The following is a 27,755-nucleotide window of genomic DNA, read 5'->3' as shown; positions in this document are numbered from 1 at the left end:
CAGAGGTCAGTGAAAAAGAGGAAGACCCTCAATGAGATGGACTGACATAGTGGCTGAACAGTGGGCTCAACCATAACAACGATTATGAGGATGGCGCAGGACAGGGCAGTGTTTCATTCTGTTGTACACAGGGTTGCTGTGAGCCGAACCAACTCGATGTCACCTAACAACAGCAGCAGCATCATTATTATACGGTAATTAGGTTTAATTCTACAAACCTCAAATTCAGAAACTTACCCACTACAATAAAGTTTCCACAATTAGAAACACATGCTGAGGATTCAATTCGATCTCCCAAAATCTGTTCCCATTTCACCTTCCCAGAATAAAGGTCAACTGCCTTCATTCTATGAGAATGGGAGCCAATGTACACAGTCGCAGATGACTTATCAATAGCTGGTACTATAACCAGGGGTGAAGCATCTACACATTTGCCTGTGTCTGACCTCCACCTCACTCGTAACTCCAGCTTCTCAGCCCCTAATACAGGTTTCTCCTCTTCAGAAACCTTTGCAACACAGGATGGCTTCTCTGACTTCTCAGTAATAGGTGGGGGATTTACGCTTTTCACATTCTGAATATTATTCTGTGAAATTAAATCAGAAGAACAGGCTGAAGGGCAATGTCCTGGCTTAGTTAAAAACCCAGTAGCATTCAGAGACAAAATCTGACTCCCTCTGTTCAGGGCAATAAAAGCACTTGTTACGTTGTCACAATTTAAAGGCATGACAGATTTCTGATGTAAAGATTTTCCACTGGTTTCCTCTTGGCTAATGTCGCTGAATTTTCTTTTTATGCCATAACTCTTGCTGAATGGTAGGTCTTCATCTGGAAACACTGTTTGAAGGATGTGATTGTAAATCTCTAAAATGGAACTGCTGAGAATAATTTCCAGAAGCCCAGGTACTGATACGCCAACCAGACTCTCAACCTCATTGAGGAGCCGTATGGACTTTAAGGAATCTCCACCGCTAGGTAAGAACAATGATTCTTCAGGAATAGTCAAAGGGTCTTCTGGAAGACTCAGAATAGACTACAGATGAGAGAAGGGAGAAACATGGTGAAGTAGAGGCCTAAAGACTTCAACATGTACAGGTAACATACAGAGACAGTAGTACCCACATCAAGTATATGAACATAAGACATATAAAATATTTTTAATAATTATAATAAAATTTCAAACTATTATTGTTTTTGATACCAAAGATCATCATTATGCTAAAAATTTTGCCACAAACTTACTCTATAACTGCAAAATATATCTCCCTTCAAAGCAGTCTTCCTACCCATAAAAGAGAATGGAGTTATAACACATCAGATTTACTAATTATACAGCCCACAAGCTACTGACAGATGGTATTTATGTAATATGGGAGTAATATTGATCTTCATCTGCTTCACATAAATCAAAATTACTTCCAAAGAATCTAAAAAAGATGTGGACGAGACCTTTATCTAAATGTCCTCTATTTTCAGAGAAGGCTAAACAATTACATCCTCTTTTCAGAACTCTTTGGAAAAGAAGAACTCACATTAAAAAATATATATATATAGCCTCTGGTAGTAATAGTATATATATGTGCATTTAAAATAATAAATTATCTTGAAAATAGAAGAATTCTGTATGCCCATTTGTTGGGATAAGATACACTATATAAATAGGTCAAAAATTTAGTTCAATTTATTTCTGACTGTAAAAGCTGACTTTTTACCACAAAAATCAGTCTAGTCAGTTTATGAAAACTAGGCTTTTTTTTTTTTTTTTTACAATGGCGGGAAAACAAGACTTGCAGAATGCTAGAAGCTGAAGGCAGAGATAGCACTCATGGATACTTCAGTTATTACTCTTTCTCCTATCCAAATGAAAGACACGGCCTTGCCAATGAGGAGTTGGATCCAAGAACAGGAAAACCAAAACCAAACCCAAACCCACTGCCGTCCAGGTGATTCTGGCTAATACTGACCCTATAGGGCAGAGCAGAACTGCCCACAGGGTTCCCAAAGCTGTAAATCTTTACAGAGACAGACTGCCACATCCTTCTCCCATGGACCGGCTGGTGGGTTTGAATTGCTGACCTTTCAGTTAGCAGTTGAGTGCTTTAACCAGTGCACCACCAGGGCTCCTTTGGAAAGTCCAGTGGTTGTAAAAATTCCTTGAAGCAGAAGCATGTATGTTATTGCTGAAAGTGCTTGTGGAATAATGGTGTAGGCTGTAAGTATAACGGATTGTGATATAGCAAGATTTGGCTACTTTCTCAGCTCTGGCAAGACTGTCATTGCACTTCACTGCCCCTCTTAGGGAAAACCTATGCCAAAACAGACATTGTCTGCTTGTACCTTTTATGACTACCTCACTTCCGGTAAATGTCTTTATTGGGAACTTAATCTCAAAATAGACAACCTAATGCCTATCTTAATACAAACTGAATAAATGATGCTATCCCACCTACACCTGGGCACAATAAAATTCTCAGAAAAATGTATCAAACTTATATGGGATGCTTCTGTTCCCTGAAGATACCAAATGATTTCTTTACAACAACAAATCAGTGTCTTAAAAATTGTACCTTCCACAAATGCTGTAATTTCTCCCAAAGTTGTTCTTTTCCATTTAGCTTACAATCAGACTTCAAATTCATGTAGTTTAAATAAATCTTGTTTAACTCTAAAACATCAATTTTGCCTTAATATAAAAGAGAAATGACTAACTTCAGCTCAAAGCCTTTATATCTTCACTAGTAACAAGAATACACACATTTTTCATTTTAAAGATTAGATTTACTATAGAATAAAGAGTTTGTCATAGATAATTCTAAAGAAAGCAGACCCACACTACCAAAAATGCAGCAAATAACAAATAAGCAAAAAGAGAGGGAGCAGCTAACGTTACTTTATTAAAAAGCTAAAGAAACAGCACTGTTAAATGAGCAATTACTGCACTTTGAAGTAAATACTAAATAAAGATGAAAACAAGAAGGCGATACAATATAATTAAGAGCATAAATTTTGAAGTCAAATAGTCCTAGAGAGAATTTCAACTCTATTATTACCTAGCAATGTGATTTTAGGGAAGTTATTCAATCTTGTTAAGCCTGATTTTCCTCATCTAGAAATGAAAATAATACCACCTACTCACAGAACTTTCTGAAGACCCCAAATCAAACTAATCCTACTGCCGCTGAGTCAATTCCAATTTATAGTGACCCTGTAAGACAGAGTAGAACTACCCCATAGGGGTTCCAAGGCTGTAAATCTTTACAGAAGCTGACTGCCACATCCTTCTCCGGAGGAGTGGCTGGTGGGTTCAAACTGCTGACCTTTTGGTTAGCAGCCCACCACTTTAACCACAGTACTACCAGAACTCCTTTCTGAAGATAAAATGAGTTAATTATATAAAGCATTTAACAGTGGGTCTACCACAATAAATGTTTTAGTATCATTTACTAATAAGGATTTAAGTGGCAATTAAATAATATTCTATGAGTATAATTAGTATTATTTGGCAATGAAACGTATCTGCTTTAAATTATTTTACCATGAGATGTAAACGGTAGAGCATCAATCAATACAAGCTCATCTGGGATTGCATGACTTGGAAGATGTTTCTGAAGTTCTTTAAAGATGTAATCCTTTACTAAATCTTCTTGGGACACTATGAACAGAATTAATTTTTCCTGATTATACCATGTAACTGCACAGGACTCCACTTGCTGAAGTTCTTCAGCAACCTATGAGAGAGATTATCCCAATTGGCCAATAAGGACATTTGAAAACAAACTTCTTAAATGCTCGATCTTATCATATCTGAAATCAATACAGGCAAATTAAATTTTGGAATATACAAAGCATTTAAATAAAAGTTTGCTACAGTTATTAGCATAGCCAGTACCCAGTGCCTTCATATATACAGGGTTCTTAATATTTTTCAAAAACAATAGCTCTTAAAACAAAATAAACCAATTTATTTTCACATTACAAAAGTCCATTCTGTCACTCATTTAAAACACAATCATCTCTTCCTGCTGGGAATAAGGGCACACTGAATTATCCAACCTTTTATTGTAATTTATTACTACTACAAAAATTTAGGGTTTAAAAATACTGATAAAGAACCTTGGCACAGAAAATCGGTGGTCACTGCCTCTAATACCTATATATATTAATGGACATTTAATATGTAAATAGTTCTACCTGTTGCACAAGCTCAATATTAAGACGTTTGCCATGACGTTTGATCTGACTGTCCTTTCGTCCCAAGAAAAACATCTCTCCGTCTTTCACAGTCACAAAGTCTCCTGTGGCTCGCATTGTGCCGAGTGGTACTGTCATTTCATCATCAAGAAAACACACTCGGTTTCTGCCACCTTCACAATATAAACACATCAGTGTAATAAAAAATTCATGAAAATATATTTTAAAAACCATCAGATCAAGAACATCTCCAAAAGTTCAGATTTCTGACAGAAGACATCAAAATTATGTTTTAAAATACGAATATTTATATTAAAAAGGGGGGCAAGCTGTTAAATGTTATCTGATAAAATCTGGTATAAAAGTTGCAGTAAGTAAAGAGATAAAACAAAATCTATTTGTAGAAATACAAATATGCTTCTTAGAAAATTCTGAAATAGATTAAACAGAATTTTGGCTATAAGTATAAAGGTCCACGCTGTAATTTCTAAATTACTTCTATATCTTCCCTTTGAGTATTTGACATTGTTATCTGAAATAATTATAATTATAGTAACTTATGCTTCATGACTATGAGGATGAGGCTAAAAATTATCACCCCTGAAGAGAATACCGGGCACAAGCGGAATCAGGAAAAGAATAGAATTAACACATCAGACATTTTTTTCTTGGGGGAAAAAAAAAATCTCCACTCAAATGTAAAACAACCTAAAAATACTTGGCCATTGCCTTCTTGAACTGTGAAACCATTAGTGTCTCTGACTTCAACTACTGTTCCAAGCAGTGGAAATCCCAGTTGTACAGGCAATTCACATCTATGAAAAACACAACCCAAACCAGATTTAAAATTTTTCATTTAAATAGAATATTTTTCAATGTACTTAAATCACATTGTACCAAATAAAGACAAATAAAAAGTTTTTGTTATACTATATTTGAAGATTTCCAAGAGGAAGAGGTTAGATGGAAAGGTTATCATATATGCTATTTATTCACTGCTCTTTAAGTCACAAGAAGCTCTAGCAGGATTTGTAGCACCCAGACACCAGTTACAGAAGAAAGGTTCTGGATTTCTAGCTTAAAATACTAGACAAAACGGTGTTTCTACAATCATCACACTATCATAGTTTTCAGGTCCTGGAAAGATATACTTTCTCTCAACTCTATTCAGTGTAATTAAAATCCTTACTTTAAAGTAGAGTTAAGAATCTCCTGTGGAATCCTGTAAAACGTTGCCCAACTTGACACCTCTGTGATACCATAGATATTAAATATTTGTGTTTTATTGCCTTCTCCTCTCCAGTTTTTGAGAACAGTCAATGATGGAAATGCTTCGCCACCAAGGGCTAACACTCGAAGAGAAGTACTGGCTGATAAAACAGTTGACTTGATAAGATGAGAACCAAATCTTTTAAGCAATGTGGGTGTTGCCTGTAGAAACATTAAAAATAATTTATTTCTTTTCCTTCACTTCTTTAAAAAGGTCAACACTGTAATTAGAAGTTCAAAGCTCAGCACTTGGAACCAACATGGAAATTAAAGTACAATTTGGTAAGTTTTATCAAATGGCAAATCATATTAGCAAAGCTACTGGGGCAGCTGCAGTATCTTCTGCTTTAGAAAAACTTTAGCAAAAATATTAGCTATGTTCATTCTATAGTTAAATAAAAGGGTTTAACCACATAAAGGACAAAATCCAGAAAATCAATTCATATTTCCTTTCCCATTAGCTCTACAAAGAAAAAAGTATATGAAAGGGTTAAAAAATGAGGCTAAGAGGGGAAAACATGAATAAAGATTTCAAAAAACAGCTTTACTAAGGTATAAAAGACATATAATAAATTGCACATATTTAAGCTGTACAATTTGATAAATTTTTGTATGTGTGTGCACCAGTGAAACCATCACTGCAATCAAAATAATGTACATATCCTTCACTCCCTAAAATTACTTTTCGTGCCCTCTTTTTAATTCTTCCTTCAAAGGGACTTTTCTCCAGATAACTACTGACCGATTTTCTATCACCACAGACAAGTTTACATTTTCTAGAATTTTTACCAATGGAATCATACAACATGTACTCTGTTTTGCTCTGGCTTCTTTCATTCAACGGAATTTTCACCGACTCACCCGTGTTGTTGCATGTATCAATACTTCATTCTTTTGTATTGCTAAGTGGTATTCCATTGTATGGATCAAGGCTGGCTTCATGTACATGCAGCTGGTACAGCTGCATGGGGCTTGGTGCTCAGAAGGGTTTTAACCTTGTTTTAGTGCTCTGTTGTCGCCATTTTGAAATTCTTAATAAATTCTAAACAAGGTATTCACCATTTTCATGTTGTACTCAGCCTCAGAAATTGTGTAGCTGGTCCTGGCATAGATATACCATAACTTATTAACCTGTTGATGAAGATACGGGTTGTTTCCAGTTTTTGGCTATTGTAAATAAAGCTTCCATCAACATCCAAGTATATGCTTTCATTTCTCTTGGATAAATACCCATCAGTGGAATGGCTGGATCATATGGTAGGTATACATTTTTTAAAGTTTTATTGAGGTAGCACGTACAAATCCTAACATTCATCCATTATATATAATTCAGTGGAATTATAGAGTTGTGCAACCATCATCACAAACCAGTTTTAGAACATTTTACCAAAAAGTTTCCACATGACCACCGAGTTAATCCCCACTCCTGTCCCAACCCCTAGGCAACTACTAATCTGCTGTCTCTTAAATTTGTCTATTTTTGGTATTTCATATAAATAGAATCATACAGTATGTAGTTCTTCCCATTTGGTTTCTTTCAATTTGCACGGTTTTTAGGCTCTTACGTGTTACAGCACGTATCAGGGGTTCCTTCTTCTTTGTTGCCTAATAGTGTTCTATTATATGTACGTACATTTTGTTTATCCATTCAGGAAGTTGATGGTAATTGTATTGTTTCCACTTTTTCGCTATGATGAACAGTTTTGCTAAGAACATATTAGCATACATGTCTTTGGACACAGATTTTCATTTCTCTTGGGTAGATTCTGAGGCATGTATTTATTACATCATATGGTGGCACAGAAGCCCCAGTAGTGCTAAGTTTTTAGAAACTACAGCTGGTAACCAAAAGGTTGGCAGTTTGAATCCACCAGCTGCTCCCTGGAAACTCAGGGGGGCAGTTCTACTCTGTCCTATAGGGAATCAACTTGATGGCAACGAGTTTTTTTTTTTTTTAAGTGGTGGTACAAAGAGTTAAGCTACTTGGCTGCTAACAGAAAAGACTGGAGGTTCCGGTCCACCCCAAAGGCATCTCAGGAGAAAGCCCTGACGATCTACTTCTGAAAAATCCACCACAGAAAACCCTATGTTGCACAGTTCTACCCTGAACTGGGATCATGGAATATACCATATTTTTAAGCAGATGACGCTCATGTTCTATGTTTGTCAACTGCTCCCTCCCCCCGCAAGGTATTTTCATAAGTGTGCTATACAACTTTTTTTTACAGCAACATATAAAAAAAACTGGCATAGTGGCGCTTATGAAAATACTTCACGCGGGAGGGAGCAGTTGGCAAACATAGAAGGCGTGCATCATTCTGTGTAAAAAATATGGTAATCCTTTTTATATGTTTCAGGATTTAGTTTGCTAATATTTTGTTAAGGATGTTTGCATCTATTCTCATCAGAGATCTTGGGTATAGCTTTTTTTTCTTCTAATATCTCTGTCTAGATTTGGTATCAGGGTCATTAACAGCTTCATAGACTATTTTGGGATATCTTCCCTCCTTTTCTATTTCTTGAGTTTGGAAAGTATTGATATCATTTCTTCTTTTAATATATGATAGCATTTGCCAAGGAAGTCATCTGGCCTTGGACTTCTTGGGACAATTATTAAATTTCTATATTTGTTAGGTATATTCAGATTTTCCATTTCTGGCATGGTGGGGGGCTGTTTGACCTCCTCTAATTTCAGGAGCGGAGAGAGAATCACCATTAGCATCAATAGCCCAAGGCTGAATGCTGTGAGGTGAAGGTCAGAAATACTTCCATCTTCCAACCCTTTTTACCAATTCTGGCACCAGCTGCCCCTCCCATGGCACTCTCTACTTCTCTGCTGGCAAAACTGACCAATCCCCTCATTAGGGTTCCATATACCTTATTTGTATGGTCCTATCCCAAGGTTGCCATGCACCTTATCTGCATTATTAGCAAACTGTCTAACCCTCTTGGAGGGCCACAAGCACTTTATCTGCATAGCTCCACTCAATCATCTGGTATGGTGGAAAGGGCCATATAAAAGCAATCTATCACACCATGATTTCCAGTTCATTTTGGTAATTTGTGTCTTTTAGGAATCTGTCCATTCATTGTAAATTGTCTAAAATGTTGGCAGAAAGTTGTTAATAGTATTATAATGCTTTTAATTTCTGTAGAGTTATAATGCTTTTAATTTCTGTAGAGTCAGTAGTGATGTCCCCTATTTCATGCCTGATTTTAATTTGTCTTCTATTTAAAAAAAAAATTTTTTTTTTCTTTTTCATGATCAGGTTAGCCAAAGGTTTGTCAATTTTGCCGATTTTTCAAAGAAGCAACTTTTGTTTTATTTTCTTTATGTGTGTGTTTGTTTCATTAAATGCTACTTCAATCACTATTACTCCCTTTCTTCTGCTTGTTTTGGGCTTGTCTTCTTTTTCTAGTTTCATAAAAGCTTAAATTATTAATGTGAGACTTCTTTCTCATGTATTTAATACTACAAGTTTTCCTCTTAAGTACTACTTTAACTGCATCCTATAAATATTGATAAATTCTATTTTCCTTTTTTAATCTATGGGCTATTCAGACATGCGTTGGTTAATTTCCAAATATTTAGGGATTTCAAGATATTTTCCGTTATGGATTGAATTGTGTCCCCCCAAAAAATGTCTGTCAATTTGGTTAGTCCAGGATTCCCAATACTGTGTGACTGTTCACCATTATGTCATCTGATAATGATTTTCCTATGTGTTGTAAATCCTGCCTCTATGATGTTAATGAGGCAGGATTAGAGGCAGTTATGTTAATGAGGCAGGACTCAAATCTACAAGATTAGGTTGTATCTTGAGTCAATCTCTTTTGAGATATAAAAGAGAGAAGTGAGCAGAGAGACAGGGGGATCTCATACCGCCAAGAAACAAGAGCCAGAAGAACAGCACGTCCTTTGGACCCAGGGTCTCTGTGCTGAGAAGCTCCTTGACTGGGAAAGATTGATGACAAGGACCTTCCCCCAGAGAAAAGAGACAGAAAGCCTTCCCTTGGACGTGGCACCCAGAATTCGGCCTTCGAAACAACTACACTGTTAGGAGAATAAATTTCTTTTTGTTAAGGCCATCCAATTGTGATAGTTCTGTTATATCAACACTAGATAACTAAAACATCTTCCTATTTTTTATTCTAATTCTGTTATGGCTGAAACACATATTCTGTATGATTTCATTTCAGTTATTTTAAATTTATTAAGACTGGTTTTATGGCCTAGCATATATGATCTATTCTAGGAAATGTACCACATTGGCTTGAAAAGAAAGTGTATTCTACGTTCACTGGATAGAGTTTCTAAACATGTCATTTGGTTGATAGTGTTGTACAGGTCTTCTGTATCGTTGCTGATTTCTATTTAGCTGTTCAACCAATCACTGAAAATGGGGTATTATTCTCCAACTATTATTCTGAACTGTCGATTTCTCCATTCAATTCTATCCATTTTTGCTTAATGTGTTTGGAAGCTCTTATTTTTACGTGTGTATGTTTATAGGGGATAGTGGAGATTCAATGGTAGAACTCTCACTTTCCATGATAAACTGTATTTTCGTTGTTTCCATTCAAAATGTTTTCTAACTTCCCCAGTGATTTCTTTTTTAATCTGTGGGCTATTTAGACATGTGTTGTTTAATTTCCAAATATTTAGGGATTTCCAGATATTTTCTGTTATGGATTGAATTCCATGAGGGAGACCTGGGTTGGATTCCCAGTCAATGTACCTCAGATGGAGCCACAACCCATCTATCAGTGTAGGCTTGCACATTGCTATGATGCTGAACAGGTTTCAGTGGAGCTTCTAGACTAAGATGGACAGTGAAGAAAGGCCTGGCAATCTGCTCTAAAAAAAATCAGGCAATGAAAACCATATGGATCACAATGATCTGATCCTGTTGTGCATGGAGTTGCCATGAGGTTGTTGGGGTGGAGGGGTGGGGATTCAATAGCATCTAACAGCATATATTTATAATTGTTATATTTTCTTGATGTACTGAGTTTATCATTACAAAATGTCCCTATCTCTAGTAATATTTTTTGTCTTAAAGTCTATTTGGTCTGATATTAATATAATCACTCCAGTTCTCTTATGGTTATTGTTTGCACAGCATATCTTTCCCCACTGCTTTGTTTTCAAACTATTCGTGTTTCTGTATCTCAGGTGTATCTTTCATAGATAGTATACAGCTGGGTCTCACTTTTTACTCAGTCTGACAATCTCTATAGTTTTATTTGGGGTATTTAGACCTTTCACACTGAATATAATTACTGATATGGTTAAATTTGCATTTGCTATTTGATTTCTATGTCTCCTGTCTTTTCAGTTCCTCTTTGACTGACTTTTTTGTGTTAAATATCTTTAGTGTACTATTTTAATCACTCAGTTAATTATTTTTAACTATTATTTTAATTTTTTTGTAGTAGTTGCTGTTGGGATTAAAATGTATTTTTTAACTTAGCAAGTACTTCAGGTTAATATTAACTTAATTTCTGACAAAATATAGAAACTTTATTCTAATGTTTGTGTTATGGTCCCCTCCTTTGTCCTCTGGTCATATATATTACATCTGTATACATTATAAATCCTATAATACACGGTTATATAATATTATGCCTTTTACAGAAGAGAAGAAATGAAAAAATTATATAGTTATTTTATATTAACTCACTTAGCATTTCTGTTACTCTTCATTTCTCCCTGTGGATTAAGTCACCATCTCGAGTCACTTCCTTGAAGCCTGAAGTATTTCTTGTAAAGCAAGTCTTCTAACAATTATCTCATTCTTTGTGCAATGAGAATGTCTTTGTTTCACCTTCATTTTTTTTAAGGATAGTTTTACTGGATATAGAATTCTTGGTTGACAGGTGTTTGGTTTTTTCCCTTTTGGCTCTTTGAATATGTCATTGCACTGCCTTCTAGTTTCCACTGTTTAAGATGAGAAGTCGCTGTTGATTGCATTGATGCTTCCTTCTATGTCATGAGTTGTTTCTATCTGGATGTTTTCAAGTTTTTTTCTTTGTCTTTAGCTTTTAACAGTTTGACTAATGTGTCCAGATATGGGTCTCTTTGTGTTTTCCTACTTGGGGCTGAATGAGCTTCCTTGGTTTGTAAATTCATGGTTTTCATTAAATTTGGGGAGTTTTCAGTCATTGTTTCTTTAAATGGAAACCCTGGTGGCGTAGTGGTTAAGTGCTACGGCTGTTAACCAAAAGGTCAGCAGTTCGAAACTGCCAGGAGCTCCTTGGAAACTCTATGGGGCAGTTCTACTCCATCCTATAGGGTCGCTATGAGTCGGAATCGACTTGATGGCAGTGCGTTTGGTTTGGTTTTGGTGTCTTTAAATATTTTTTCCATCCCTTTCTCTCTCTTCTCCTTTTGGATCTTATTATACATATGGCACACATGATGCTGTCCTACAGGCCTCTGAAGCTCTAATCATTTTTCTTTAATCTTTTTCTGTCTGTTCTTCACACTGATTTAGACTTTCCACAGGTCCACTGAATCTGATTCTTGAATCTGATGTTGAACCCACCTAGTTAATTCTTCATTTATTATACTTTTCAACTCCAGAATGCTCACTTAGTTGATTTTTTATAATACCTATTTCCTTCTTGAGAATCTCTACTTGTTAAACATAATGTTTTACTTACCTTTAATTTTTTAAATTCAGTTTTAGTTCTTTGGATATAGCTGTTTTGAAGTCTTTGTCTGCTGAATCCAACCTCTGAGGAATACTCAGAGATACATTCTACTGATAGCTTTTTCTTCCCCCGGCATATAGGTCACAATTTCCTACTTCTTTGCATATTTTGTAATTTTTAGTTAAAATTGGGCATGTTAAGTAATGCACTGTAGCAACTCTGGACTCTGATAGTTTTTCCCTGAAGCTTGTTATTGTTACTGGTTTTTGTTTGCTTGTTCATTTCTTTGTTTAGTAACTTGTCTGGGCTAAATCTGTGAAATCTTTCTTTTATGTGATATGTGGCCACTGATATTCCCACTCAGCTTTTTTTTTTTTTTTTAATACATATTCTTCCGTTTATTTTTAAGTCTAATTCCTAGGGATCGCCCCTGTATCTGCATAGCTTAGTGGTCAGCCAATAAGTAGACATATTTTCCATGCAGATGGATCTGTGTGTGGATAGGAGAGTAAATTCACAGTTCAGGCCATTTGCAGACCTGCTCCAGCTTTTATTTTCCAACAGGCTGTTTTGTGCCTCTAATGTATATGCACGCAGCATCCAGGTCAGACAGGAATGTGCTTACCCCAACCAAACCACCTCAGGCTATTAGAGCTGTTGGCCCTCCTGGCTCATTCACCTTCAAGACCATCATTTCCACTAGCAATGTTGCTGAGCACTGGTCCATTACCTACCATTCTAAATGAGTGAGCCCTCTTTAATCAGCAGACCCTGGCATAACCTCTATATTGACTGAGCTTGGGTTAGGGAAGGGAGAGAATAGCCCCAGGCCAGAATATCACAGATTTCTACTATTTTTACATAAAATTCAGCAGTTTTTAAAAATATAAGTACTTTTCAGATTCATATATGCCTTTGGTTGATTCCTAAAGTGTTGAAATGGTTGTTCTGTCAATTTTCTGCAGCTTTCCAGGTGCTTTTAAGAGAGAAGATTTAACACTATCCTCACTTGGCCATAGCCAGAAGTCCTGTGTAAACATATTTTTAAATGGTTTCTTTCCAAAAAATCTACAAGCCCTAATGGATAACTTGATAATTCAGAAAGGTGATTTAAGGTCATGGCTTGTCAAAATATGAGTACGATGGCCCCACAGCCCACTATATACCTACTGTCCCAAAGTGTTACCGAAAGCACCTCTATTCGCTTTCAAAAGATTTTAGTTTTGGGTTGGAAAATACAAGGTTCACCCTATTAATACCAAAAACCAAACCAAACCCATTGCTGTCAAATTGACTCTGCCTCACAGAGACCCTATAGGACAGAGCAGAACTTCCCCGTAGGGTTTCTAAGGAACAGCTGGTGGATTTGAACTACTGACCTTTTGGTTAGCAGCCATTGGTCTTAACACTGCACCACCAGGGGCTCCTATTTATAAGGTATCCTAAATCTGGTTCTTAACTGTTCCATCTTATTACAAGGAAAATCTCGTCAACCTGAAAGCTGAAATGGTCCTGCTCTCTATTTTCACTAAGGCAAATCTGAAACGTTCTGGTAATTTATAATGTTAAGAATAATTTCACCTTTAAACTCTACAAATGGATGCATATCTAGGAATGTTCAGCAAGATAAAGCATAAAAATACCTTTCAGATATTCATAAAATGAAACAGTAAATTTAGTGGCAAAATGCAAGTCAAAATCCTTTACTACTGAACCACATTAGGCACAGAAAAACAAAACTTAGCAAATAACAGAAAAAAAGTAAAGTTTCTAAAAAGAAAAAATTCACGCAAAAACTAATAACACTATTATGCTGACATGCTGCCTGGCTACCAATCTAAGTTTTTCTCTAATTAAAAAATTTTGCCTTTAAAAGAAATCAAGTTAAAATAATATAACCTTGTTGTCCAGAGTATGCAAATATAAAATGCCCACATACATTTTAGGTTTGTAGGAAACCAAATATTGGGCCCTTCTTTCCCAAGAGGAAAAATTCCTGTTACTGAAAGAAATAAAATAAGCCCTTCATTTCCTCAAAAATTTCTTCTTATTTTGGGACATTCCTCCTCTCCCCTACAATAACTCAAGATTTTCTATTCTTTCTAACTTTCAAAACTTAGTAGCATATGTTCTTTTCGAGAGCTTTTAAGACCCGTTTCATATTAGACTAGATTTTGGTAGGGTTATTATTGTAAATAAAATTTGCACAGGGAGTTCTTTTAAAAAAGTATACAAAAAGGCAGAAATTCTTGATGACTTGTATATCATTTGATAAGAAATTTGATTTTGGAGGGAAAAGATGACCCCTAACAAAGCTAAAATTCACATACAATGGAAAGGATAAACTTCTGTCCTTCTCTTCCTTACCTAAGCCAAGTCAAACAAGATCTGCTGATGATAATCTTGCTAGATCATCATTAGTCCATTGCAAAGAACTATAAAAGTACAAAATATGCTCTAAAACACATAAAATCTTGAACGGTAAAAAAAAAAAATTTTTTTTTCATTTCCTCCTAAGACGTACCTGCAAAACAGTCACTCTGTGATGAGAAAAGAGAACAGCAGCTAATTTTGATGGGAGCACTCTGACAGAAGTTGGTACAACAAGCAGAGAGGCACCACTTGACAGAGCAACAAATATTTCCACAACAGAAGGATCAAAGGTCAGAGGTGAAGCCAGAAACAAAACATCTTCTTGTGTGATCTCAAAAAGCATCCTAAAGGAAAAGAGAATGTAGTCATGAAAAATGTCAACCATTTGATAAACACGCATCCTAAAGGAGACTGTTTATGACCACTGAGTTTCTGGGCACTACCCAGATTTTATTCAACTCTTTTAGATAAATCAAAATAGTGTTGTAAATTCTAGAACCCTTCTTTATAATTGTAAGGATTAAAAAGTCATTTAAAGCAATACCCACTTTTTACCATGACATAATTTGTCAACTGTATAGTTTTCTGATATGTCAACCTGGCAAGGGTGAACTACAATCTCCTGAATTCCTTTTCTAGTATATTTCCCATTGTTGTTATTGTCAGGTACCCACTGAGTCAATTTTCGACTCATAGTGACCTCACGTGACAGAGTAGAACTGCCACACAGGGTTTTCCAGGCTGTTATCTTAGTGGAAGCAGATCGCCGGGTCTTTCTCCCACGGAGCCAGTGGGTGGGTTGAAACCACCAACTTTTTGGTTAGCAGCCAAGCTTTTAACCACTGCGCTACCAGGGCTCCACCACAATGCTACAGGAGTGAAAAGCTTAATAATGTACCAATACTTTAACGGTTCCTCATCACCTACTGGATTAAGTTCAAACTTCTTAACAAGGCATACCCCCTACCCTGCTCGGGCCACATCTCCTACCATCCCAGTCTTTCCTCAGCCCTGCCCTGACACACCCTAGCAAGGTAAACTCCTTCTTTCTCCCATACCTCTGCTGGTAGCTCTGCCAGGAATACTCATCCTCCCTTCCTACTAATAATTAAAGCAGAATTATTCATTCTGTATTCGGCTCCTGGCCTGGATCAAACAGGTAAAGCTGTAGTCTGCAGAAAAGCAAAGTTCAGATACAGCTGAGATGAAAGAGACCTTCTATTTTTTTAGGACTATCAATTTAGGAACGAGAGTTATAAAGAAGAAATATTTTAAAATTCTTTTTTCCCTTTTAAAAAATACAAGTTCTGAAGAAAGATTCTAAAAAGGAACTTACCGAAAATGCTGGATATTTGGTACTATACACACATGAGGCACTCTAACAATCTTAGGTATCCCTGTAGTCCCTGATGTGTGCAGAACATAAGCTAAGCAATGCTTTAGCCTCACATCTATGTATTCTTCTGAGTTTCCTTCACTGTTTCCAGAACTCTCGCTGTTTTTCATTTTTTCTTTTTCATATTTCTCTTTTCCATCACTTAGCATCAAATTCACTTCCACATTCCTCCAGTGAAGTCTGAAGAGTACTAGGTCATTATGTTCTACTGTAAACGTATTGTAGTTCAATAACGCATCATGGGAAGATTTGAACTTCTATTTTGAGATAGAAAGAAGTTTACAATATTAGTTTCTTACAAGACATTTAAAAATATATATATAGAATATGAGACATTCATTTATTCCTTCAACGAAGCTTTTTTTTGGGGGGGGTATCTGCTATGTATCCAGTGATAAAAAGATAAACAAGAAATCTCCTTACATTCAAACTTACCTTCAGAATAAACAGGCATATAAAAATGCAGAAATGCAATGTGGTCAGTGTGGTAATGAAGTATGCTCAAAATGTGAATGGGAACAGAGGAGGTTCAACTTTACTCCACCTGGAAGGTCAGAGATTGCTTCACAGGTAGCGTTCAGGATAAATTTCAAAGCAGAAAATGGGCACTTCGGGCACAGGATACAGCCAGAGGGTCTGAGCTGAGGAAGCTAGTGGTGCGGAAAACGTTAACCATTCCATGAAGCTGCAGTTGCAAGAACTGCAGTGGAGACGGAAGAAAGAGAAGTGGGAGTTATGCTACTGGCAGCAGATGTTAAATCCTTAATAACTTGGTAAACCCAACGTTAAGATCTTAACTTTTAAGTTACAGGATCCAACTGAAGGTGGCAACAGCATAGACTAGATTCTACTCCATAGAGGATGGACTGATAAACAAGACTCTAATAAGCTAGTCATTTAATGGATCTTTTGCAACAATTCAGATACGATATCTCAGGTATGAGATAATCAGAACTAGCCTATTGCAACAGAAGTGGGCAGAAGGGTCCATGAACAACGAATCAATAGCACTTGGTGACTTTCTGGATATGAAGTGAGCCTAACAAGCTAAGTTTTTGGCTCAGGTGATTGGGTGGATGGAGGCAGATAAAAAGATGCTGAATTCAGTTTGTACACACTAAAAGTGAGGTTCTATTTGAATATATCTTTTTAGATTTATAAAAAGCACCTTAATGCAAGATAACCTGTTTTCACATTTAAGAAATCAATACAATTATAAAACCAGCACAAAGGTCACAACCAGCAAGCTATAATATTTTCCATTTGTGTTTGTTTGTTGTGTACAGAGGCAGCTTGCAATATATATATTCCTACGTATTCTTAAGACCTAGCTCAAAACCCTCCTCCTAAATTAAAATTTTCCTGTTGCTACTAGATTACATTTACTTATCTTAGAGCAATACCACACTGTATAGACCTCACAAGATTCAGGAGTACTAAGCTTTTATGCAGTTGGAGGGCAAGAATCATGTCTTAGGCTCCTTTCATATATATCTATGTTCTCCCAACCACCTTGTTTCTCTCGTGGTTTCTCAACCTCGACACTACGGACATTTTGGACTGGAGAATTCTTTGTTGTTGTGTGTTGTAGGATGTTCAGCAGCATCCCTGGCCTTTCTACCTAATAGATACCAGCATCCCCATCCCCATCATGACAATCAAAAATAACTCTGGACATTGCCAAATGTCACCTGGGAGGCAAAATCACCTCTGATTGAGAACCATAGAACCATTGCTCTAGTGGATGCTGGGCATACAGTAGATGCTCAGTAGGTATTTACTGACTGCTCTGTGTTAAATGAAGGAAGAGCACTTATACCATCATCAAAGTCATGGAATAGGAAGCAAGAGACTTTCTATGGGGGTTCGCTATGTGCCCAACTCCTTACTACACGTGGTCATGAAGAATACAGAAACTGACTGAATGGACACAAGAATCCCAGGGCGGAAAGGGGGAGTATGCTGTCACGTTACAGGGACTGTGACTCATGTCACATAACAACATGCATATAGAATTTTATATGAGAAATTAACTTGAGCTGTAAACTTTCATCTAAAGTGCAAGAAAAAAAATACCTTGATATTAACAATTAATTCTCACACTCAACTACCGCTTTTATAAACTTTCAACCAAGATTGTTAAGAAAAATGAATGTTACAATCTCATTTCAGTTTTGCTTACTTATCAACAACAAAAGGATTACCAATGAGGAGTAGAAGACAGAGGAAAAACTGGCCAGATACTGATATATGTTCACTTTGAAAATATTTATTAATCAAATTAATACTTCAGTTGCCACTTTCTACTTTAGTATCCATGACTGTCAAGGAAGTCTCCCACATACCTCAAGCTTTTAATACTCATTACTATATATAAGCATACACACACACACACACATACATACACATACACATGTGGAATGCATTTAAATTATCCTCAAATGAAAACTGGTTCATATAGGAAATGGGTAAAAACAGGTTAATATGAATGTATCTTCCATAATGTTCATTTGTCTTCAGTAAAGCAATTAATTTGTAAACAAGAACTAAAGAACTAATAATGAAACATAGGCTTCATCTTGCTAAACATATAATACCAATTCTTGTCCTAAAGGAGCGTTTCTTGGCTAGACGTTTGGTTGAGAGTCACTTAAAAACTTAAAATAAATCTAGTTTTCCAGAGTCGTCTGGTCTAAGTGCCATCTTCTTTTTCAAAATCTAAGCGTGGTTACAATTCTATAATGTTGCTGAGTAATGAGCAGCCAAGCCTATTAACCATTTGCACCACCTGGGAACTCCAACTGCCATAAATATAAAAAGATAAAATGTTTCAAGTATTATAAAATCTTCCCAGTATAGGAAATACTTTGGGAAGAAAAAGGAAATTCAAAACAATGCACAATACATTACAAGGCTAGAAGATACTTTCATGCCATAGACCAGTCATTCTCAATGGAGTAAGGCAGGGTTAGTGCCCACAACGGTCAGGAAAACCCTCAACAAGATGGACTGACACAGTGACTGCAACAATGGGCTCAAACATAGCAATGATTGTGAGGATGGTGCGGGACCAGGCAGTGTTTTGTTCTGTTGTGCAGAGTCGCTGAGTTGGAACGCATTCAGTGGCACCTAATGACAGTAACAACAGTGCCCCCAAGGGGCATTTGGCAATTCCTGGAGACATTTTTAGTTGTAATAATGGGGATGGGGGTGGGAGGGTAGAGTGGCGCTACTGGCATCTAATGGGCAGAGATCAGGGATGCTGCTAAAACATCATACAATCCACAAGACACTCCTCACAACAATTACCAGACCTAAAATGTCAATAGCACTGAGGTTGAGAACTTCTGCAAAGTTAGAAATCAGCAAGTAGGAAGAAAAAAAAAAACTTCAGTTGAAAGATAAAATGTAATACACATAACAGCAATTTAAATGCCTCAACTTACATCAACTTGTTTTTTTTCAACAAGGATATACTTCAGATTACATTTTTTCATAAAATAAGCTGATAATGCTGGTGGTGAATCTGGGTCAATAGGAGCATAAGCAGCAGGGACTTGGAGAATTCTAAAGAAATAAAGAAGAGTCAGCACAGAGTATGTGAAGCATTTCGCTTCATCAGAAATCCCGAATGTTTTGGTTAACACATCTTTGGTTATGTATATTGTTATTTTCTCTTGCTGTGAAAACTGAATATCCTGAGTTTTTACAACATAGAAATATAGAAATTCAAGATTTTTCAAAGTTAATCTATTATAGTATGATGTTGTTTTTAGCTGTCATCAGTCAGCCCTCAACTCTTGGTGACCCCATGCACAACAGGATACGACCACAGTGATTCATAAGGTTTTCACTGGCTGATTTTCGGAAAGATATCGCCAGGCCTTTCTTCCTATTCCATCTTAGTCTGGAAACTCTGCTGAAACTTGTTCAGCATCACGGCATCAAGCCTCTACTGACATATGGGTGGTGGCTGCTCATGAAGTGCACTGGCTGGAAATCAAATGCAGGCCTCCTACATGGAAGGTGAGAATTCTACCACTGAGCCACCACTGCCTCCTTACAGTGTAGTATAGTTGGTTAGCTTTCTACTACTAAAATAATATACAGGTAGCAAAGTCTAATTTCTTCATTTGTCCATGTAGGAAAACACAAAATAAGTTAAACATCCATGTGTAGCTTTCATTATTAGAATCTGCACCCTACAAAAAAAGTATTTCACCAAAAATAGAACACCATAAGAGGGGGAAAAAAATTTTAAATTGGTTTGTATGTGGCAATACTTGCACAAACAAGATCAAAGACCAGTTGGTCATTTTAATGAAAAATACTTCTGAGGTATACTTTGGGGACGCTAGATTTTTCCACACAGTAAATTCTCAATAAAATTATTCTGTCAATGATTGAAGAAAAGTACATTTTTAAACATTACTTTGCTTTACATTTACATAATTACTGTAATAAGACAGATTATGGGATGAATACCAACTTCTCAAATTAATTCTTTGATCATTTTTATTTACTGCAGAACTCTAGTACAGAAATCGCTACATAAGAATATATTCCGGAAGAATTGAAACTACTGAACTTTCTAAGGATCTGTTTGGCTTAGTGTTTCTAATGTATTCATGTCTCAATTTAAATGGACAGCTAACCCAAACTATCATTCACTGAAAATCTGAGTGCCTAAAAATTCAGTGTAGGGTATTTCTGAAATACTCATTTTCTCTGACCTAATAAAAGAATTTTAAACATTTTTCCTTTGGTAAAAAAAAAAAAAAAGTTTTTATATTTTGGAGATTTTTAAATGTTCTGCTATTAGATGAAACCTTTAGTTTCTCCTAAATAACCTCAGATTAATTAACTTAAATGATTAAAAATAATGCTAGGGGAAATACAAACTCCTTTAACCTGCCCAAAATTGACCAAATAATGCAGAAAAATCCAATAGTAAAAAGAACAGTAACTTGCAATACATATTAAATAATATAAAATTTACAGCACTAAAAAAATTACCCTAAAATCCAAGAGGGTAAATTTATCCCAGGATGGCAGTAGAGACCAATCTCCTGAATTCCTTGAAAATCACAGTGTAATTGCAAAAAACCTGATAATTCTGAAGCATCATTAACCAGAGTCTTGTAGGTGCAATAAACTGGAGGTTGGTTGTTACATTCATCGAAGCACACAGCTATTTCGTCCGAATAAAGGGAAGCAGCCTGATGTACCAATTCCTGAAGAGTCATTTCGCTGAAGAGCTAAACATCTTTGGTAGCAGAGAACTGTACATATTACAGAACCATTAGAAAAAGAGGGAGTTTTAGGGATCTTGGCAGGGCATTATTATGACAAATTACAACTCACCACACACATCTATTTACCAATGATATTTTTCTACTTTTAAATGCCAGTTTTTCAGTGTTTGCGACAGGGAATAAAGGCAAAATCCATTCTTGTCTCAGGTTTTCATTTCTAATTGAATTATAAATACATTCTCTCCAGTACAGAATACTATACTCAATGAATGCCCCCAAACATTTGTGGAACTTTATAGGAAAAAAAGCAAAATCTGGTAAGCAGATTTTATATGCAATAGGATCATTAAGATATCAGCTACTTAATTTGCAATCACAGAGGATACTACTTAGTTACTACAGGCCTTAGAATGTCAAAAACTTATTACTTTTGGGACTCTTTATGTTACTGGCTATTTTTAAAACGAGTAAATCATCTAGAAACTTTATTTTCCCGTATCCACCTGTTCCTTAACTTACATTATGCAACTTCGTTTAATAATAACGCACGTTATAGCTCTTTATAACTTCCAAAACATTTTTCCATTTGCCCTTTATAAGCACTCCGGGCTTGGAAACCCCGGTGGCGTAATGGTTAAGAGCTACGGCTGCTAACCAAGAGGTCGGCAGTCCAAACCCGCCAGGCGCTTCTTGGAAATTCTATGGGGCAGTTCTGCTCTGCCCTATGGGGTCGCTATGATTCGGAACCCACTCGACGGCAGTGGATATGGATAAGCACTCTAAGAGGTAGGCGGGTCAAGCTTATTTTCATTTGAATGAAGCGGCAGAGGGTCGGAGGCTGGGTGATGGGAGTTCACACGCATCGGGTTTAGCCTTTGCACCAGACCTCAGTCTCAAATCCGAGGCTTGAAGCTCAGCAACCTGTGAGAGGCCAGACTTCGCCCCCCTCACACGGAACCCCGCTGGACCCTGCCTCCTGCAGCGACTCACTCAGAAGACCTCTGAAGACGTTCACACCCGTCTGGATCTTTCCCCTGCAGCCCGAAGGGAACTTTCGTTTTTCCACGAACCGCAAAGAGAAAGAGGGATCCCACCAAACCCAGAAACCGTAAAATACTCTGCCGCACGGCCCGCCGGGAAGCTGAGCGACGCCGGCTAGTGCGTCAGTCGTCTGCGTCAACACACTGACGTCATCTCCGTCGACCTTTGCCCTACACCTGCCGGGGCTGAGGAACCAAAGTAGGAGCATAGCTGGCGGCTTCTCTTGCTGACTTCTCTGAACTCAGAGGTTCGCACTGGCCGCGGAGAGTCTTGGACTTGGGGGACTGACCAGCTTGAGGCCGTACCCTCTCATACTAGCCAGAAAACTCTGGGCAACATAATTAGTGAGCCGCATTCTCCCAGTTCATAAAGTGGAAATAAAGAAATTGCATAGGGTTGTTGTGAAGAAAGATGGAATCATCGTGAGATACGACAGCGACTGGTTTTTATCATTCGACATGTTCTGAGCACCTGCCCCAGACTGCTGGGGCTGTGACGGCAGGGTGAAGACTGGAAACGAAGTCCCTGGTAAAATTAAGCTGATATTTTAATTAGGATTTAAATGACAACTAAGAACATTTTTGCTTGTAATAGGAACCATGAAGAAAATGGAGCCCTAGTGGCGCAGTGGTTAAGAGCTCGGCTGCTAACCAAAAGGTGGGCAGTTCGAATTCGCCAGCCGCTTCTTGGAAATCCTGTTGGGCAGTTCTACCCTGTCCTATAGGGTCGCTCTGAGTCGGAACCGACTCACGGCGCATAACATCAACAACATGAAGAAAATAAAGCAGGCCTGAGGGGGAGTTAGGTAAGCCAAACGCTTGAATGAGTTTGCTTTCAGGGGAGTTGTTATAGTTGGAGAGGCAGACATGTAAATTAATTATTAACGAGTGTCAAGGGCAGTAATCGTTGTTTTTAAGCTACTGTGCTGTAGCAGAAAGGGAATGACCAGCTTTATCTTTTTTTTAAATCGTATACATTATATATATATGTACACTCATACATACACATATCCACACACACACACACATATCTGGAGGAACCGTGGTGGTGCAGTCGTTAAGCGTTTAGCGGCTAACCAAAAGGTTGGTAGTTCGAATTCACCAGCTGTCCCTTGGAAACCCCACAGGGCAGCTTCACTCTGTTCTATAGGGTAGCTATGAGTGGAAATCTACTAGAGGACAACGGGTTTTATATATATTTAAGAGGGACTGCGAGTGTGGTCCAGCAGCAAGAACAATACTTGAAAAAGCATAGGATGCTCTTCAGCACGGAACTGCAACAGTAATGCAAGTAATAGCTCCACTTGCCAACTGATTTTACCACTAGGACGTACCACAGGCTACTCAAGCTAAGATGGCCTTTTTTTCGGGGGGGGGGGGGGGGCCCAAACCTGTATCTTGTGTTTGTTGCTCTATTTGGGAGTGAGGCATCCACCCATTAAGGAAACCTAGATGTTTTTCTCCCTCTTAACCTTTCCACATCCAGTTAGACACTATGAACGCCAGTCCGCAATTCCTAAACCAGTGCCTAGCTGCTATGTAAGAATTACCTGGGGGGATTCCAAAAAACAGATGCCAGATTCCTAGACCCTATCCTCAGAAGTTTTGGATTAGTTCTCTATGCATTTTTAAAACGCTCTCATCTGCGTCTCCACTAATGATACCTTTGTTCAAGTCTTACTTGGTCAACCTCCTGGGTTGTAAGGATTTCCTTAAGCTGTCCCAGTATTGCTTGGCTCCACCTGACTGAATTGCTGCCAGAGTCATCTGTTTCATTATTGCAGTATCATCTTTCAACTGTGATATTCTTGTGTGCTGTTGAGTTGGCCCTGTGTGACAGAATAGAACTGCCCAGTAGGTTTTTTTTTGGCTGTGATCTTTATAGTCTGCTTCTGTAAAGATTACAGCCTCGGAAACCCTATGGGCAGTTCCACTCTGTTTTATCTATAGAGTTGCTGTGAGTCAACTGACTTGACGGCAACGGGTTAATCTTTACAGAAGCAGATTGCCAGGTCTTCCTCACAGCGTGGCTGAGTGGATTCAAACCACCAATCTTTAGGCTAGCAGTAAAGTGCTTAACCTTTGCGCCATCAGGGCTCTTCACTCTAATATTAATGCTTTTTTTTTTTTGAAGACTTTCCCTTGCAGCTTCTTTCCCTTAAGTTTTTTGTATTAATTTTTCCTCCCTTCAGTTGGTTTTAGGCTCTCTCACTCATGTTAGAGGCTTTCCTCGGGTGTCTGATGAACAATCCTTGATTATCTGCTCATATTTAAAAGTGGAGTATTTAAGAGCTGATTGGAAGTTCTCATTCCATTGGACATGTTTGTGCTTGTTATCGCTTTTCCTTTTGTTATATGGTCGCTTTTTTTTATGAGTTGGAATCGACTCGACAGCAACAGGTTGAAGGTTTATGTCTCTTTAGAAAGTCCTTTAATGTCATTTTCAGGGAGTCTAAAGAGGGAACAAATGTAAAAGTGTATGTTCAATACACCATATTTAGCTGGTAATCCAAAGTGATAAATCTAAAACACACACCTGATCAGTCGTATCATTCTGCTGCTAAAGAAGCTTTAGCGGCCTCCCTTTGCCAGCCTGACATTCAGACTCCTTAGCATACAGAAAAGGTACAGTAGTTCATTGTCTGGCCCATGACCCTTTCTAACCTGATCTCTCACAGCCGTGCCATTTGTCTCCCACCCCCAGCCCGAAACCGACACCTGGCACTGTAAGCTCTACCATAACAAGATGCTAGTAAATCGGCTGAGTCTATGAGGCTCTTCTGTCTCCACACCTGTGCTTTTGACTGGGCCTCGAGCTGAAATAACTCTTCTCTGCCCGTATCTGCTTGATGAACATTTACTTCTCTTATGAAAACACAATGTAACCATCACCTCCTCAATCATGCCTTTCTTCAGGCGCTGCATGAGAACTTACCTGCCCTCCTTCAGCCCCCTGCAACCCTATCCCATGAACTCAGCATTCTGCTAGGAAGGGCAATCTGTAACGGGCCCTAAGGGTTACTGCAGGTTCTTGCTGGGTTGCTGAAAATGCCAAGTGCTGACTGCTCTTTATCTGGGGCATTTTTCAGGGTTGTGTTTGAGGTGATCAATCTTTAGAGCTAAGGTAATGTCCCCAGACAAAGAGTAAGCTTGTTTCCACTTACATACAAGTGGTGAATTCCACAAGCTCAGTGTTCCTCTCCAGTAATGCAAACCACTGTGTGTGGAGGGATCTATCTAGACCCTCCCCCGTCATCCCCCTGGAACTTGGGGTGGCGTTGGGGGGAGCACAGGGAACTAGTGAAAACATGAAGCTCTGGCTATTGTTTTTGCTATGAGTAATAATATCCATTGCCTTTGACCCAGAAATTTCATGTCTGTTGTCATAAAACAGTAACAGGCTAGCTTATTAGCTTGTGCCCATTGCCATCGAGTCAATTTTGACACATAGCGACTCTATAGGACAGAGCAGAACTGTTCCATAGGGCTTCCAAGGAGCGGCTAATGAATTCAAACTGACCTTTTGGTTAGCAGCCAAGCTCTTAACCACTGTGCCGCCAGGGCTCCTATTAGCTGGTAAGTAGGGTGCAATCCCAGACCTCTCCCAGACCATGACATATACTTCTATCACAGCACCTGTAACAGCATTATTTCCAATTACCTTCACAGCAGGGACTCACATCTTACGCACCTGTTTCCCCAAGTATCTAGCTTGTCATGGGCAACTAAAAAAGTTTGAGACTGAGCATATTAGTTTTCTAATGCTACATAACAAATTGCCACAAACATTACAGCTTGAAACAACAGCCATTTATAAGCTCACGGTTCTGTAATTCTGAAGTCTGGCATGTGTGGCTGGGTTCTCTGCTCATGTTCTCACAAGGTGAAAATGTGTCAGCTGGGCTGCGTTCCTGTCTGGAGCTTGAGGTCTTTTAAGTTCATTTGGTTGTTGGTAGAATTCAGTTCTTTGAGGTTTTAGGACTGAGGACCCCTTTCTTTTGCTGGCTGTCCTCAGCTCCTAGAGGCAGCCCATAGTTCCTTGTTCCGTGATTCTCTCCATACGCCCTCTCATATGTCAGATCTCTCTGACTTCAGAAGGGCCCCAGTGCATTTTAAGGACTCTCCTGATTTGTTCAGGGCCCCCAACTGATTTAGGACCTTGAGTTCACTTGGAAAATCCTTTTGCCATATGAAGTAACACAATCACAGAAATGATAATCTCATCATACTCATAGGCTCTGTCCACACTCAAAGGGAGATTATACAAGGGCAAGAGTCATTGGGGGATCATCCTAGAACTCTGCCTATCATACTGCCAAGGAAGGAAGGGGTAAAATAATTGCCTAAACCAAAGCAATGGCAGTGGAGAAAGAAGATAAAGGCAGTTCCACAGAACTTGAAGATGGTTACACCGTCTGCAAAATACGAGTGTTGGAACAGATCACTGCTTTTCAAACAAGGTTTTGTGGAGGGCTCAGGGATAGGGAGAGTGGCCAAGAGGGAGGCCAAATTGGTGGAAATCTCAACTCTTTTCAACCATAGCAATTCATTTTATTTTTCAAGTTCAATTGGGGCATAAAATGTTATTACAGAAATTACCGAGTCTATTAGAAGGAAAGAGAAAAGCATTTTCCAAAATGGCTTTCATTTTTCGAGAGAACTGCAAATGAGATAGACAATCCCAATTCTTACAGATTAGTCAGTATGTTATTGCTACATAACAAATTACCTCCAAATTTAGCAACTTAAAACAATAAACATTTATTATCTCACACTATCTATGGGTTAGAAACCCAGGAGCAATTTGTGTGGTTCTGGCTTGGGGTCTCTCATGAGCTTGCAGTCAAGTTGTTGGCAGGGAATATAATCATCTGAAGAGCTGACAAGGACTGGTGCATTCCATTTCCAAAATGGCTCATTTACATGGATGTTGGTGGGAGGCCTCAGTTCCTGACCACGTGAACATCTCTATAGGGCTACTTGAGTGTCCTCGCTACATGTCTGCTGGCTTCTAGAGTGAGTGATCTGAGACAGCCAGATGGAAACTAAAATACCTTTTATGACAACCTCATCATTTGCATTGGGCATATCTGCTGCAAAGAGCCTCTTTAAAGTGTTAAAAAGCAAAGATGTCACTTTGAGGACTATGGTGCACCTGACCCAAGCCATGGTGTCTTCAATTGCCTCATATGCATGTGAATGCTAGACAATTAATAAGGAAGACCAAAGAAGAATTGATGTATTTGAATTATGGTGTTGGCAAAGAATATTGAATATACCATGTGATGCCAGAAGAATGAACAAATCTGTCTTGGAAGAACAGCAAGACTGCTCCTTAGAAGCGAGGATGATGGGACTTTTTCTCACTTTGGACGTGTTATCAGGAGTGAACCGTCCCTGGAGAAGGACATTATGCTTGGTAAAGTAGAGGGTCAGTGAAAAAGAGGAAGATCCTCAATGAAATGGATTGACACAGTGGCTCCAACAATGGGCTAAAACACAGAATGATTGTAAGGATGATGCAGGACTGGGCAGCGTTTCGTTCTGTTGTACACAGGATCGCTGTGAGTCAGA

At 38.1% G+C, this 27,755-nt stretch overlaps 1 protein-coding gene across 8 annotated transcripts in view; it reads right to left on the bottom strand.

Moving 5' to 3' along the window:
* AASDH (aminoadipate-semialdehyde dehydrogenase) overlaps nucleotides 1–22,295 on the bottom strand; it is a 30,848-nt gene extending 8,553 nt beyond the window's left edge. Inside the window, exons 1-11 of one of the 8 annotated variants that reach the window (XM_049886228.1) lie at nucleotides 21,661–22,295; nucleotides 20,903–21,168; nucleotides 19,333–19,453; nucleotides 15,827–16,143; nucleotides 14,642–14,834; nucleotides 5,381–5,622; nucleotides 4,900–5,006; nucleotides 4,192–4,364; nucleotides 3,536–3,728; nucleotides 2,568–2,683; nucleotides 238–1,033 (exon numbers count right to left, since the gene is read on the bottom strand). In XM_049886228.1, the coding sequence (XP_049742185.1) occupies nucleotides 238–1,033; nucleotides 2,568–2,683; nucleotides 3,536–3,728; nucleotides 4,192–4,364; nucleotides 4,900–5,006; nucleotides 5,381–5,622; nucleotides 14,642–14,834; nucleotides 15,827–16,143; nucleotides 19,333–19,453; nucleotides 20,903–21,132 (2,488 nt within the window). In that variant the 5' untranslated portion in view covers nucleotides 21,133–21,168; nucleotides 21,661–22,295. The other 7 variants (XM_049886229.1, XM_049886230.1, XM_049886231.1 and 4 more) reach the window with 7 other exon arrangements.
* Nucleotides 22,296–27,755: the final 5,460 nt, after the last annotated feature.

The sequence above is a fragment of the Elephas maximus genome, chromosome 5, assembly GCF_024166365.1.
Source record: "Elephas maximus indicus isolate mEleMax1 chromosome 5, mEleMax1 primary haplotype, whole genome shotgun sequence".
Lineage (NCBI taxonomy): Eukaryota > Metazoa > Chordata > Mammalia > Proboscidea > Elephantidae > Elephas > Elephas maximus.
The sequence above is the reverse complement of the archived record's forward strand: the minus strand, read 5'-3'. Positions and strand labels throughout refer to the sequence as shown.